This window comes from Hyla sarda, chromosome 1, assembly GCF_029499605.1.
Source record: "Hyla sarda isolate aHylSar1 chromosome 1, aHylSar1.hap1, whole genome shotgun sequence".
In the NCBI taxonomy this organism is placed as follows: domain Eukaryota; kingdom Metazoa; phylum Chordata; class Amphibia; order Anura; family Hylidae; genus Hyla; species Hyla sarda.
The window spans coordinates 332711297-332727814 of record NC_079189.1 but is presented as its reverse complement, the minus strand read 5'-3'; the positions used below and the strand labels follow the sequence as shown (position 1 = coordinate 332727814).

At 45.4% G+C, this 16518-nt stretch overlaps 1 protein-coding gene and 1 long non-coding RNA gene across 4 annotated transcripts in view; one reads left to right on the top strand and one right to left on the bottom strand.

Moving 5' to 3' along the window:
- Window positions 1-16518, bottom strand: part of SH3GL2 (SH3 domain containing GRB2 like 2, endophilin A1) — a 175315-nt gene that overhangs the window by 61866 nt on the left and 96931 nt on the right. For all 3 annotated transcript variants that reach the window (XM_056519716.1, XM_056519695.1, XM_056519706.1), the window contains exon 2: window positions 12780-12848. In XM_056519716.1, the coding sequence (XP_056375691.1) occupies window positions 12780-12788 (9 nt within the window). In that variant the 5' untranslated portion in view covers window positions 12789-12848. The remainder of the gene's footprint in view (window positions 1-12779; window positions 12849-16518) is intronic.
- LOC130273251 (uncharacterized) overlaps window positions 1-16518 on the top strand; it is a 37289-nt gene that overhangs the window by 10101 nt on the left and 10670 nt on the right. The window lies entirely within an intron of this gene.

Below are 16518 nucleotides of genomic sequence, written 5' to 3'. Positions count from 1 at the left end.
AGTTTGAGCTGCTGCAAATTTTCCGCTGCAGCTCAAACTCCTAACGGGAAATTCAACGTAAACTCCAGCCCGTGTGAATGTTACCCTAAAAACACTACACTAACACAAAATAAAGAGTAAAACACTACATATATACCCCCTTACACTGTCCCCCCTCAATAAAATTGAAAACGTATCGTACGGCAGTGTTTCCACAATGGAGCCTCCAGCTGTTGCCAAACAACAACTCCCAGCCTTTCCGGACAGCCACTGACTGTCCAGGCATGCTGGGAGTTTAGCAACAGCTGGAGGCACCCTGTTGGGAATCACTGGCGTATAATTTTATTTTGGTAGGGAAGGCAATTGTAATGCTTGCATCCAAGTCCACCCCTATGCAAATCCCTAATTTAGGCCTCAAATGCACATGGCGTTCTCTCACTTCGGAGCCCTGTCGTATTTCAAGGAAGCAGTTTAGGGCCACATATGGGGTATTTCCGTACTCAAGAGCAATTGTGTTACAAATTTTGGGGGGGGCTTTCTCCTTTTACCCCTTATGAAAAGGTAAAGTTGGGGTCTACACCAGCCTGTTAGTGTAAAAAAATAAAAAAAAATTGTTTACATTCACATGCTGGTGTTGCCCCATACTTTTCATTTTCACATGAGGTAAAAGGAAACAAAGACCCCCAAAATTTGTAACACAATGAGTATGGAAAAACCCCATATGTGGATGTAAAATGCTCTACGGACGCACAATGAGAGCGCGCTATGTACATTTGAGGCCTAAATTGGTGATTTGCACAGGGGTGGCCGATTTTACAGCGGTTCTGACAAACACAAAAAAATTAATACCCCTGTGTGACCCCATTATGGAAACCACACCCATCACGGAACAAAACAAGGGGTATAGTGAGCCTTAACACCCCGCAGATGTTTGACGAATTTTCGTTAAAGTTGGATGGGAAAATTAAAAAAAAATATTTTTTTTTTAACAAAAATTCTGGTGTTACCCTAAATTTTTCATTTTAACAAGGGAAAATAGGGAAAAAAAGACCCCAAAATTTGTAACCCCATTTCTTCTGAGTAAAAACATACCCCATATGTGGATGTAAAGTGCTCTGCGGGCGAACTACAATGCTCAAAAGAGAAGGAACGCCGTTGGGCTTTTGGAGAGAAAATTTGTCCGGAAATGAAGACCACATGTGTTTACAAAGCCCCCATGGTGCCAGAACAATGGACCCCCCCCCCACATGTGACCCCATTTTGGAAACTACACCCCTTACGTAATATAATAAGGGGTACAGTGAGCATTTACACCCCACAGGTGTCTAACAGGTTTTGGAACAGTGGTCTATGAAAATTAAAAATGTAATTTTTCATTTGCACAGTCCACTCTTCCAAACATCTGCCAAACGCCAGTAGTTTACATCCACATATGGGGTATTTCATTACTCAGAAGAAATGGTGTTAAACATTTTGGGGGGGCATTATCTCCTATTACCCCTTGTAAAAGTGACAAATTGGGGGGAAAAAGGCTCACTGTACCCCTGGTTACGTTCCTTGAGGGGTGTAGTTTCCAAAATAGTATGCCATGTGTTTTTTATTTTTATCTGTTTTGGCACCATAAGGGCTTCCAAAATGCGACATGCTCTCCTTTTGTCCCTTGTAAAAATTCCTAAAATGGCTATACAGGAACATGCGAGTGTAAAAATGAAGATTTTGAATTTTCTCCTTCACTTTGCTGCTATACCTGTGAAACACCTAAAGGGTTAACAAACTTTCTGAATGTCATTTTGAATACTTTGAGGGGTGCAGTTTCTATAATGGGGTATTTCTCACAGCAAGGCCCATCAAATCCACTTCAAACTTAACTGGTCCCTGAAAAATTCAGATTTTGAATTTTTCATGAACATTTTGAAAATTGCTGCTATACTTTGAAGCCCTCTAATGTAATCAAAAAGTAAAAACATGTCAACTTTATGATGCAAACATAAAGTAGACATATTGCATATGTGAATCAATATACAATTTATTTGGAATGTCCATCTTCCTTACAAACAGAAAGTTTCAAAGTTAGAAAAATGCAAAATTTTCTTAACATTTTGGGATTTTTCACCAAGAAAGGATGCAAGTAACAACGAAAATTTACCTCTATGTTAAAGTAGAATATGTCACGAAAAACGCTCTCAGAATCAAAATAAAAGGTAAAAGCATCCCAGAGTTATTAATGCATAAAGTGACAGTGGTCAGAATTGCAAAAAATGGAGTCCTTAACCTTCTGAGCGGTATTCCCGAGCATGACTCGGGGATAATTTTCCCTGCCAGGATTGGTAATCCCGAGTCACGCTCGGGGTAGAATTGCAGAGTTCCCGGCCGGGCTGCACGATATATCGCAAAAGCAATGCGATATAGCGATGCGGCCCCCGGGAAAACATGCGATTATCTGCTCTGGTCGGCTCCCGTTGCGGGGGACGGCCAGAGCAGGTAAAGAAAAATACTAAAAGTCAGTGTTTCCCTACCAGGGGGCCTCCAGCTGTTGCAAAACTACAACTCTCAGCATGCCCGAACAGCCAAAGGCTGTCCGGGCATGCTGGGAGTAGTAGTTTCACAACAGCTGGAGGCCCCCTGGTAGAAAAACACTGAGCTAAGTGTAAAAGGAAGAAGTAGTAAAATAAAAAAACCTTTTGCTCACCTAATCCCGGTCCCTGCAGATGTCGTTCCCCTCCGTGCGCTCTGGTCCCTGCTCTATTCATCTTACAGGACCTTTCACTTTTCAGCCAATCACAGGCCGCAGTGGTGTAAAGCCTGTGATTGGCTGAAGGGGAAAGGGCTTGTTCTGCAGCAAATACACTAGGTTTGAAATCTGCCCGGCAAACCTAGTGTATTCTGCTGCAGGACAAGGTGACAAGGTGAGAAGGGGGGATGAATGTGACAAGGGGGGAATGTGACAAGGGGGGAATGTGACTGGGGGGGAATGTGACTGGGGGGGAATGTGACAGGGGGGGAGGGGAATGTGACATGAAGGGGGGATGTGACAGGGGGAGGGGAATGTGACATGAAGGGGGGATGTGACAGGGGGGGAGGGGAATGTGACATGAAGGGGGGATGTGACAGGGGGGGAGGGGAATGTGACATGAAGGGGGGATGTGACAAGGGGGGAGGGGAATGTGACATGAAGGGGGGATGTGACAAGGGGGGGATGTGACAGGGGGAGGGGAATGTAACATGAAGGGGGAGAATGTGACAAGGGGGGGAATGTGACAAGGGGGGAAGAATGTGACAAGGAGGGGGGAGAATGTGACGGGGGATGTGACAAGGGAGAGGAGAATGTGACGGGGGAGATGTGAAATGGGCGGAGGGAGCTGTGAAATTCAGTTAAAAAAAAAATGTACCGCTTTTGGTACACATTTCCAGACAGAATCATACCGCCAGGGAGGTTAAATGGCCACTATCACAAAATTTTTTTGGGTTCAATTCAATAGATAGCTATAAAATTAATATATCTCTAAATACATTCAATAATTTTTTTTCATTAACTTAACTTACAAATTGGTTGTATAAAAGTGGCCACTAGGGGTCCTCACAAAAGAGGCCCATGCTGACCTCTGGCCGTCACTATGTGAAAACTGACGGTGGCAACAGTCCTGGCCTGTCGGAATACAGGAAGTAAGGGCGGGCTTTAGAAGGCTCTGTGCTCCTGGTGTGAGGTGGAAGTTTGTGCCCCATGCAGACTTTCGTCCGCTCCTCCCCTCCCCTCAACTCTCTGAAGATTTCTGCTAGAAGCTAGAGCTGGGGGGAGGGCAGAGCGAAGGTAGAGCAGAGGGGGAGAGCAGGTACACACCCCCCTCATCTCCCCTCTCCCTGCTCTGCCTTCGGAGGACGCAGGTCTGCACGGAGAAAGAAGAAAGAGCAGGGGAGAAAGGACATACAGGACTCCTCATCTCCCCTCCCCCTGCACGCAGGACTGTACTGGAGAAAGGACACAGAGCAGGGGAGAGAGGATGTACACTCCTCCTCATCTCCTCACTGAGCTCTGCCTGTGTTCACTGAACAGGAGGATGACTGCAGGGGCTGGGGAATAAATCTCATACTGGGGATGATTTCTTTGTGTGAAGGGGGGGGGGGGGACTCCTGAATGACACAGGCTGGGAGTTGTAGTCCCTGTATGCTAATGTTTCCCAACCTGGGAATGCTGGGAGTTGTAGTTTTGCAACACCTGTAGGCACCCTGGTTGGGAAATACTGGTGTATGCCCTGTAGAGGTGTGGTGAACTACAACTCCCAAGAGACTACAGAGTCAGCATGCTGGTGTTATACCGCAGACTGAAGACTCCTGAATAACACATGCTGGGAGTTGTAGTCTCTGTATGCTAATGTTTCCCAACCAGGGAATGCTGAAACATTAGCATAAACACACAACAGGGACTACAACTCCCAGCATGTGTCATTCAGGAGTCTTCAGTCTGTGGTATAACACCAGCAGCTGCCTTTGTAGTCTCCTGGGGGTTGTAGTTCACCAACACCTCTATTGTCTCTCAGAAGTCTCCTGGGGGTTGTAGTTCAACACCTCTACAAGGCATACACCAGTATTTCCCAACCAGGGTGCCTCCAGGTATTGCAAAACTACAACTCCCAGCATTCCCTGGTTGTGAAACACTAGCATACACACACATAACAGGGACTACAACTCCCAGCATGTGTCCTTCAGAAGTCATCCCCCCCTTTCACACATAGAAATCATCCCCAGTCCGAGATTTATTCCCCAGCCCCTGCAGTGTATACATCCCCAGCCTGAGCACTTTGTCATCTTCCCATTCAGTGAACACAGGTAGAGCTCAGTGAGGAGATGAGGGGGGCGTGTACGTCCTCTCTCCCCTGCAGACCTGCGTCCTCTGAAGGCAGAGCAGGGAAAGGGGAGATGAGGGGGTTTGTACCTGCTCTCCCCCCTGCTCTGCCCTCCCCCAGCTTTAGCTTCAGAAATGTTCGGAGAGCTGAGGGGAGGAGCGGACGCAAGTCTGCACTGGGCACAAATTTCCACCTCACACCAGGCGCGTGCTGCAGCTGCTCATCCGTCACAGGTACTGCCTGGGGCTATAGCTCTATCCCAGTCAGAGTACACGGCTGGCTGTGATTTGTAGTCCCATTATGCAATATGTAAGAGGTGCAGAGGATTATATACATTATCCTCTGCTCCTCTTTCTTATTGCATAAGATATTGGGGGAGATTTATCAAAACCTGTGCAGAGGAAAACTTGCCCAGTTGCCCATAGCAACCAATCAGATCGCTTCTTTCATTTTTATGAAGGCCTGTGAAAAATTTAAGAAGCAATCTGATTGGTTGCTCTGGGCAACTGGGCAAGCTTTCCTCTGCACAGGTTTTGATAAATCTCCCCCATTGTGTGTAGGGGACTACAAATCCCAGCCAGTCATGCAATATGTAAGAGGATCAGAGGAAATACATACACATACACCGCTATCCCAGTCAGAGTCACTGCACCACTGGCTGGGATTTGTAGTCCCATTATGCAAAATGCAAGAGGAGCAGATGATTATATGATATTGTGTGTAGGGGACTATAAATCCCAGCCAGTCGTGCAATATGTAAGAGTATCAGAGGATGAGGAGATCCAGAGAGGAAAGGGTTACAGAGCAGCCTGCAGTGATTGGCTGACTGCCAGGCTCCCTCCCAGACTCAGTGACACACAGTAAGGGCGGAAGTTCAGTCATGTATAGTGAGGGCAGAAAATGGACACGCCCCCTGCCTGAGAGAAGATGATAATCCAGGCTGCAACTGATGTAAGCTGTTTTTATTAGAAATATTGGGGCCAAACACATAAAACTTAGATGTACATGGTCAGGGTGAGGTACTGAGTAACATAACAGTTTTTATTTTTTGGGAGAGATGATAGGTACGCTTTAAGGTGAAAATGGGCTGAGTCCCTAAGGGGTTAAAAACATATAAAGGTTTAGAATTTTAACAGCAAGTAAATAGCAAAGTGTCTTATAAATATATAAGGAACAAATTATTAAAAGTTTAGCTTGGTAACAGGTACTCTTTACGACACTTCGGTCTGCATATTTTTCTTTTTTTTATAAAGACTATTAATAAAGTGTCAAAGGGGTACTCCGGTGAAAACCTTTTTTTTTTTTTTTTAAATCAACTGGTGGCAGAAAGTTAAACATATTTGTAAATTACTTCTATTAAAAAATCTTAATCCTTCCAGTACTTATTAGCTGCTGAATGTTACAGAGGAAATTCCTTTCTTTTTGGAACACTGATGACATCACGAGCACAGTGCTCTCTGCTGACATCTCTGTCCATTTTAGCAACCGTGCATAGCAGATGTATGCTAAGGGCAGCATGGTGGCTCAGTGGTTAGCACTGCTGCCTTGCAGTGCTGGGGACTTGGGTTCAAATCCCACTAAGGACAACAATAAATAAAGCATTATTATTATAATAACGTCAGCAGAGAGAACTGTGCTCGTGATGTCATCAGAGAGCATTCCAAAAAGAAAAGAATTTCCTCTGTAGTATTCAGCAGCTAATAAGTACAGGAAGGATTAAGATTTTTTAATAGAAGTAATTTACAAATATTAAGAAAAAGAGTGTAATGTCCGGCACTGCTGCTGATATTCTCAGGGGCTTGGACTATGGGACGTGTAGGAGTGTTCCCGGAAGTGTTGGTGGTGCTCTGACTGATAATAGCAAATCACATATCTTGAAGCAGAGAAAAATAGTGGAAAAAGTCGGCAGACTCGCCATAGACTTCTTTTTCAGGGTGGTTTCTTTATTGCATACTCACATATAAAAACTGATACAAAAGGAATCTGTTTCGCTCGGTGCTCGAGCTTCTTCTGGCCTCAAGCTTCTTCAGGCCAGAAGAAGCTCGAGCACCGAGCGAAACAGATTCTGTCGCCAGACAGTGAATACCCCCCACCGTGATCCTTCTCTCCCTCCTTTTGTATCAGTTTTTATATGTGAGTATGCAATAAAGAAACCACCCTGAAAAAGAAGTCTATGGCGAGTCTGCCGACTTTTTCCACTATTTTTCTCTGCTTCAAGATATGTAATTTAAAAATATGTTTAACTTTCTGCCACCAGTTGATTTAAAAGAAAAAAGGTTTTCACCGGAGTACCCCTTTAATGACAACAGGCTACAAACAAAACTAACTCAATGTAGTAAAACTGTACACCAATTCTCCTTTCTATTTGTCCCCTAATCTGCAGAATTTTTGTTAATTTTAGGCTTAGGGCTCTACACATGTTGCTGCAGAAACTTATTAATTTTTTTTTTAAATAAATAACACACACACATATATGTGAAATAGAATGCAGCACACCACTGTTGCAGTGAAAACAAATACCGTATATACTCGAGTATAAGCCGAGACCCCTAATTTCAACCCAAAATCCCAGGAAAAGTTATTGACTCGAGTATAAGCCTAGGGTGGGAAATACATCATCCCCCCTGTCATCATCCAGACCCGTCATTAACATCCTCATCATCATCCCCTTGTCATCATCCCACACATCCCCCCTTCATCATCCCCTTGTCATCATCCCACACATCCCCCCTTCATCATCCCCTTGTCATCATCCCACACATCCCCCCTTCATCATCCCCTTGTCATCATCCCACACATCCCCCCTTCATCATCCCCCTGTCATCATCCCACACATCCCCCCTTCATCATCCCCTTGTCATCATCCCACACATCCCCCCTTCATCATCCCCTTGTCATCATCCAACACATCCCCCCTTCATCATCCCCTTGTCATCATCCCACACATCCCCCCTTCATCATCCCCTTGTCATCATCCCACACACCCCCCCTTCATCATCCCACACACCCCCCTTCATCATCCCACACACCCCCCTTCATCATCCCCACCCCCCCACCCCCCTTCATCATTCTCTTGTCATCATCCCACACCCCCCCCCCTTCATCATCCTCTTCTCATCATTCGCCCTCAGTGGTCTTCAACCTGCGGACCTCCAGAGGTTTCAAAACTACAGCTCCCAGCAAGCCCGGGCAGCCATCGGCTGTCCGGGCTTGCTGGGAGTTGTAGTTTTGAAACCTCCGGAGGTCCGCAGGTTGAAGACCACTGCGGCCTTCGACATCATCCAGCCCCCTCTCACCCCCTTTCGTTCTGAGTACTCACCTCCGCTCGGCGCTGGTCCGGTCCTGCAGGGCTGTCCGGAGAGGAGGTGGTCCGGTGGGATAGTGGTTCCGGGCTGCTATCTTCACCGGGGGCGCCTCTTCTCCGAGCTTCCGGCCCGGAATAGAGGCGTTGCCTTGACAATGACGCAGAAGTACGTTGGCAATGAACGCACCTCTGCGTCGTTGTCAAGGCAACGTGACTATTCTGGGGCCGGGCCCGAAGCGCTTAGAAGAGGCCTCCCCGGTGAAGATAGCAGCCCGGAACCACTATCCCACCGGACGACCTCCTCTCCGGACAGCCCTGCAGGACCGGACCAGCGCCGAGCGGAGGTGAGTACTGTACAGAACTAAAGGGGGGTGAGAGGGGGCTGGATGATGTCGAAGGCCGCAGTGGTCTTCAACCTGCGGACCTCCGGAGGTTTCAAAACTACAACTCCCAGCAAGCCCGGACAGCCGATGGCTGCCCGGGCTTGCTGGGAGTTGTAGTTTTGAAACCTCTGGAGGTCCGCAGGTTGAAGACCACTGCGGGTGGGGGAGTTCACTCGAGTATAAGCCGAGGGGGGTGTTTTCAGCACGAAAAATCATGCTGAAAAACTCGGCTTATACTCGAGTATATACGGTAGATTTATTCCATAGCGTGCAGAGGACTACGTTTCACCGGTCTCACACCGGCTTTATCAAGCCGGTGTGAGACCGGAGAAACGTAGTCCTCTGCACGCTATGGAATAAATCTATTTGTTTTGACTGCAACAGTGGTGTGCTGCATTCTATTTCACCTATTTGGATTGAGGAACCGGTGGAGCCAGGCTCCAATTATGCGAGCACCCCATACTGACTATCACCTGACTCTACTTGATGTGCTGCTTCTAATTGGATATTATATATATATATATATATATATATATATATATATATATATATATATGATAAATTTGGCAGCAAACACCTTCCAATACAGGCCCCTGCACTTTTTTCCACAGCAGGAACACCGTTCCCATTAGTAGAAATCCTGCAGGGACAGCCATTGAGTGGAAAAGCAGGACTTGACCCCTGCTTTTACTAAGAAAACTGTAGGAAAAACTGTATTACAAATAAAAACTGAACGTCAAAGAGCTGTAAACACTACACAGATACAGATCCCCTGTGCAGCAAGATAACAGCTAATATTTTCTCATAGTAATATGATCCATTCAAATTTCAGCGTTTCATATCAAGCTATGCATCATTTTGTAGACAAAGAAATTCACTGGTTTTGTGCCTGCAGCACATTGCATTTCTTCTAAAGGCTTGCTTACGAAACATGAGGGAAAGTCAGCAAGAGCTTTAATGCCCCAGTACAAGGCAGAATTACAGCAGCATTCAGCGTCTACATACCAAACACAGAGCAGATAAAAAGACGTCTTTGTAATGCACCTGCTTTATGTATGTCACAGTAGTGGGAGGGTGTTATTCCGTGGCCGTGTTCAGCTTTGTTTTACAGATTATTATAAAATAAAGAATTACACATCTCAGGAATCCTCACATCACACTGTTCGCACACAGTTTCCCACATTTCCTCTCCGCCAGATATTTGTGATAGTCATTTCACTCCATAAGTAAGTCACACATTAGATCACCAACCCTATAGCAAACCTTCATTGTTACATGCAAAGCCATAATAGCTGTAATTTTCTTCTCTAGGTTTCTTACAATTGCGTTCTCTAAGTGTTCACCTATGAAATGGAGGAAATGACTGCTCTTTCCTAAGAAAGCATTGTTATTAAAATTGTGCTAACAGAATTACAATTTTATTGAGGCAGCAGACAAAATAATGGAAACAATGGCTGGCACTCACTAGAAGATAAAAAGCAGTACAAACATTTACCTTAAACACCTTACATTTTTTGGTCTTGGAATATTGATGAGTTCTGAGCAATGCGTACAGTAAAATATTGGACTAGTCTTCACAAACAAAACTTTCATTACAATTATAAGATGAACAAGGCAAAAATCTACCTGGCTAAAAACTAATTTTAAAGTAAAAGTATTTAAAGAAAAAAAAATCAGTTTTTACCTAAATTCCACAATAAAGCATTAAAAAAAAAATCTATAAAAATGATATTCTATATTCTATGGTCAAATATATGGTGAATAAAGACATCATCATCATCTTTAAAAGTTAAACCCCATTAGGAAACTCAGAAAGGGCACCTGATAATAGTCTCATATAAACTAGAAAATGTATAAAGACAGGAGAGAGGTGGAGTAAGGATGATACCTTTATTGGCAAACTAAGAAGCTATAGATCACAAGCTTTCAAGACCTCTCAGGTCCCTTCATTAGGCATGTTATACCTTGCAACATCCCAATTAAATGACCCAGGAGGTCTTGAAAGCTAGTACTCTATTTTTTTTGTTACCCAATAAAAAGCTATCAACACTCCACTTCACTCCTGTATTTCTATGGCTAACAAGGTACCAACTTATATTTAAAAAAGAAAGAAAATAAAAAACACAACAAACATGGATAACAAGTTACTGGGGCAAAACAATCAAATTCATGTACCGTATATACTCGAGTATAGGCCGAGTTTTTCAGCACGATTTTTCGTGCTGAAAACACCCCCCTCGGCTTATACTCGAGTGAACTCCCCCACCCGCAGTGGTCTTCAACCTGCGGACCTCCAGAGGTTTCAAAACTACAACTCCCAGCAAGCCCGGGCAGCCATCGGCTGTCCGGGCTTGCTGGGAGTTGTAGTTTTGAAACCTCCGGAGGTCCGCAGGTTGAAGACCACTGCGGCCTTCAACATCATCCAGCCCCCTCTCACCCCCTTTAGTTCTGAGTACTCACCTCCGCTCGGCGCTGGTCCGGTCCTGCAGGGCTGTCCGGTAAGGAGGTGGTCCGGTGAGGAGGTGGTCCGGGCTGCTATCTTCACCGGGGAGGCCTCTTCTAAGCGCTTCGGGCCCGGCCTCAGAATAGTCACGTTGCCTTGACAACGACGCAGATACGTCGTTGTCAAGGCAACGGCTCTATTCCGGGCCGGAAGCGCGGAGAAGAGGCGCCCCCGGTGAAGATAGCAGCCCGGACCACCTCCTCACCGGACCACCTCCTTACCGGACAGCCCTGCAGGACCGGACCAGAGCCGAGCGGAGGTGAGTACTCAGAACTAAAGGGGGTGAGAGGGGGCTGGATGATGTTGAAGGCCGCAGTGGTCTTCAACCTGCGGACCTCCGGAGGTTTCAAAACTACAACTCCCAGCAAGCCCGGACAGCCGATGGCTGCCCGGGCTTGCTGGGAGTTGTAGTTTTGAAACCTCTGGAGGTCCGCATGTTGAAGGCCGCAGTGGTCTTCAACCTGCGGACCTCCGGAGGTTTCAAAACTACAACTCCCAGCAAGCCCGGACAGCCGATGGCTGCCCGGGCTTGCTGGGAGTTGTAGTTTTGAAACCTCTGGAGGTCCGCATGTTGAAGGCCGCAGTGGTCTTCAACCTGCGGACCTCCGGAGGTTTCAAAACTACAACTCCCAGCAAGCCCGGACAGCCGATGGCTGCCCGGGCTTGCTGGGAGTTGTAGTTTTGAAACCTCTGGAGGTCCGCATGTTGAAGGCCGCAGTGGTCTTCAACCTGCGGACCTCCGGAGGTTTCAAAACTACAACTCCCAGCAAGCCCGGACAGCCGATGGCTGTCCGGGCTTGCTGGGAGTTGTAGTTTTGAAACCTCTGGAGGTCCGCAGGTTGAAGACCACTGAGGGCGAATGATGAGAAGAGGATGATGAAGGGGGGGGGTGTGGGGATGATGAAGGGGGGTGGGGATGATGAAGGGGGGGGTGTGGGATGATTACAAGGGGATGATGAAGGGGGGATGTGTGGGATGATAAGGGGATGTGTGGGATGATGACAAGGGGATGATGAAGGGGGGATGTGTGGGATGATGACAAGGGGATGATGAAGGGGGGATGTGTGGGATAAGGGGATGTGTGGGATGATGACAAGGGGATGATGAAGGGGGGATGTGTGGGATGATGACAAGGGGATGATGAAGGGGGGATGTGTGGGATAAGGGGATGTGTGGGATGATGACAAGGGGATGATGAAGGGGGGATGTGTGGGATGATGACAAGGGGATGATGAAGGGGGGGATGTGTGGGATAAGGGGATGTGTGGGATGATGACAAGGGGATGATGAAGGGGGGATGTGTGGGATAAGGGGATGTGTGGGATGATGACAAGGGGATGATGAAGGGGGGATGTGTGGGATGATGACAAGAGGATGATGAAGGGGGGATGTGTGGGATGATAAGGGGATGTGTGGGATGATGACAAGGGGATGATGAAGGGGGGATGTGTGGGATGATAAGGGGATGTGTGGGATGATGACAAGGGGATGATGAAGGGGGGATGTGTGGGATGATGACAAGGGGATGATGAGGATGTTAATGACGGGTCTGGATGATGACAGGGGGGGATGAGGTATTTCCCACCCTAGGCTTATACTCGAGTCAATAACTTTTCCTGGGATTTTGGGTTGAAATTAGGGGTCTCGGCTTATACTCGGGTCGGCTTATACTCGAGTATATACGGTATTTAAGGAGCTCCTTTAAATGATACAAAAGGAAACAGAGAACGGACATATGCCAATGGTTTTTTATTAAGCTACACACTTACCCGTTCCATTTCTTTAAAGTCCTCATCTAGCTTGGTGCCTTCGGCTCCTCCAACCTTCTCACTCACTTTCTGTAAGAAAACAGAAAAAAACAATTAGTACTAAGAATACTGACCATACTGTGGATTATAAAATCTTCGGCATGTACTCTCTATACTCCAGAATAGCTACAGTTTAGCCTCATTCACTAGCATATCCACAGCAGAAATCCAAGTGTTAGCTTCGGAATTCTGAGAGAAAAAGGGACGTTCTCTCTTTCACACTATAAAACCATTTGTACACAATTGTGGAGTCTTCATAACAAATTCCCCTGGTACAAAAACATTCTTAACCAATTCAACCCAGCTTCGTTATAAAATGGAATGTTTCACACAAGGAAAATATCATTCCCCTGAGGCAAAAATAGCCATTACACCTTGGAAAACCCCTATAAAAGTAGGCCATAGTTGTTGCAGAGTTATTCTATAAATATCTTACAGTCATTATACCCAACCTACCATTGTTTACTTCTCTACAGCAATGCCTTGTCAGAACACACGGCAGCCAATCATTAGCCTCAATGACCTTGTGTCGACTGGTTGGCTGCAGAGTGCCCCGAGACTAAAAATGGATGCTGCTCTAGGCCCTACAGCAGAATGCAGTTTTTTTTTTTTGGCATGCACAATAGTTGAATTAAATTTTTTGCCTAAAGCAAAATTCAAAACACACTGTCATGTGTGGGAGGAGGATGGGACAAATGGGAAACTTTAAACAAGGCTTACCAGGGAAAAAGCTCTGACGAATACATAGATGCACTTAAAAGACTTAGGCCAGGTTCACACATGGATGAAAGTCTGTATGTAAAATAAAATATGTTGCAGGTTTTTCCACTATGTGAAACCAGTCTTTTGTTAGAAGTTTTTTTCATTCTTGACTCGGGTACATGAACTTAGAATCACATATTAGGTTAATGATGGCCTATATGCATTCATTCCTGTTCCACCCCGAGTGAGTCAATGGTTTCCTATGCTGAAAAGCGTAATAACACCTAGTTTTATTATTTCTCAAGAATCATTTTAGTTTCTAATTATAACAATTCTTTTTGCAGTGATAATTGCATTGACAAGTCCTACCAACGTGTAATACTCAAATGGTTTACACAGATCCTTTAGTAAATGGCAGATGCAGATTCATTTCTGAATCCTTATCTTTCTCTGTGCATGACTAAAATGCTTAACTCATACAGTGGGGCAAAAAAGTATTTAGTCAGCCACCAATTGTGCAAGTTCTCCCACTTAAAAAGATGAGAGAGGCCTGACATTTTCATACCTCAACTAGAGACATAATGAGAAAAAAAATCCATAAAATCACATTGTCTGATTTTTAAAATAATTGCAAATTATGGTGGAAAATAAGTATTTGGTCACGAACAAACAAGCGAGATTTCTGGCTTTCACAGACCTGTACATACTACTTTAAAAGGAAAACTGTCACAAGTTTTCTCCCGCACTATCCACAGGTACTGATGGATAGTGCGGGAGACGCTGATTCCAATGAGCGCTACCTTGCCTGGATCCGCCTGGCTGTTCACCCGCAATTGTAGTTTTATTATATATGGAAATCTTGCTGTAACTGGCACGGGCGGGGCTTCTACAGCTTAACTGGCACTGACGTCAGCGCCGCTTATGAATATTCACCCCCCTCCCTCCAGCTCTCCCTCTCTTAGCTGCTCCTAACTGTAGGGAGGGGGTATGAAAATTTTTGTAAAAAAAAAAAAATTCTAAAAAAAATTGATAAAAAATGTATAAAAATGGGGTATCAATAAAAAGTACAGTTTACAGCATAAAAAAATGAGCCCTCATACCGCCGCTTATATGGAAAAATGAAAAAGTTATAGGTCAGCAAAATATAGGTATTTTAAACGTACTCATTTGGTTAAAAAGTTTGCGATTTTTTTAAAGCAGTACAATAATAGAAAAGTATGTGATCATGGGTAAAATTTTAATCGTATTGACCCACAGAATAAAGAAAGCGTAATTTTTACCGTAAATTGTACAACGTGAGAACGAAACCTTCCAAAATTAGCAAAATTGCGGTTTTCTTTTCAATTTCCCCGCACAGATAGTATTATTTTAGTTGTGCCATACATTTTATGGTAAAATGAGTGATGCCATTACAAAGGACAAATGGTCACGCAAAAAACAAGCCCTCATACTCGTCTGTGGATGAAAATATAAACAGAAATATCCAAGTGGAGACAGCTCACCTCCGGACTGTTAGCACCCGTGCTCTGATAGACCGGTTCCGCCCCCGGCCACACAACGAAGGAACAGAGAAGAAATATCCAGCATCCAGGTAAGTTCCAAGGGTAAACTTTAGCAATTACACGTATATCTCTGATGCGTTTCACGCATTAGCGCTTAGTCAGAGTCTATGTGTAAGTCTATGACTAAGCGCTAACGCGCGAAACGCGTCAGAGATATACGTGTAATTGCTACCTCCAATAAAGTTTACCCTTGGAACTTACCTGGATGCTGGATATTTCTTCTCTAAAATATAAAAGGGTTATGATTTTTAGAAGGCAAGGAGGAAAAACAAAAACGTAAAAATAAAATATGCTGAGTCCTTAAAGGGGTATTCCGCCCCTAGACATTTTATCCCCTATCCAAAGGATAGGGGATAAGATGTCAGATCGCCGCGGTGCCGCTGCTGGGGACCCCTGGGATCCCCGCTGCGGCACCGCACTATCATTACAGCACAGAGCGAGTTCGCTCTGCACGTAATGATGGGCGGTACAGGGGCCGGAGCATCGTTACGTCACGGCTCCGCCCCTCGTGATGTCACGGCCCGCCCATTTCAATACAAGTCTATGGGAGGGGGCGTGGCGGTCGTCACACCCCCTCCCATAGACTTGCATTAAGGGGACGGGCCGTGATGTCACGAGGGGCGGAGCCATGACGTCACGCTGCTCCGTCCCCCGTATCGCCTGTCATTACGCACAGAGCGAACTCGCTCTGTGCTGTAATGATAGCGCGGTGCCGCAGCGGGGATCCCGGGGGTCCCCAGCAGCGGGACCGCGGCGACCTGACATTTTATCCCCTATCCTTTGGATAGGGGATAAAATGTCTAGGGGCGGAATACCCCTTTTAGGGTCTATTCACATGTAGAGTATTCTGCACAGATTTGATGCGCAGGATTTTATGCAGCAGATTTCAATGTAAACTGAATGTCTTGAAATCCTGCACATCAAATCTGCGCATAATACTGTACGTGTGAATAGACCCTAAAGGGGTGATCCAGGATCTTTTTTTATGTGACTATGCTACAGGGGCTGTAAAGTTAGTGTAGTTCATAATATAGTGTCTGTACCTGTGTGTGACTGTTTTCTCACAATTCTTATCTGATTATCGCCCCAATATTTATTTTAACAGCATACAAAATTACTCATGTCTTGGGATTTCCCAGGTTGCAGTGTGTGGAGATCTGACATCACTAGTCAGGTGATCAGAGGGAGCCAGTCCTGCTTCAATTTAGCAACAGCTGTAGGCCCCCTGGTTAGAAAACACTGTGCTTTATTGGGTGTGGTGGCTGATGTGTGGGAGAAAGGTAAGTGATCTTAAACTTTCAAGCATGGAACAGTGGGATGTGTAGTTTAGAGAACAAAATCCAACAGGAAATACCCAGTTCTGGCAGGTAAGTACTAAAATCACCTTATGGTGGGGATAACCCCTTTAAAGCCAAAATGGTCTGAGTCCCTAAGGT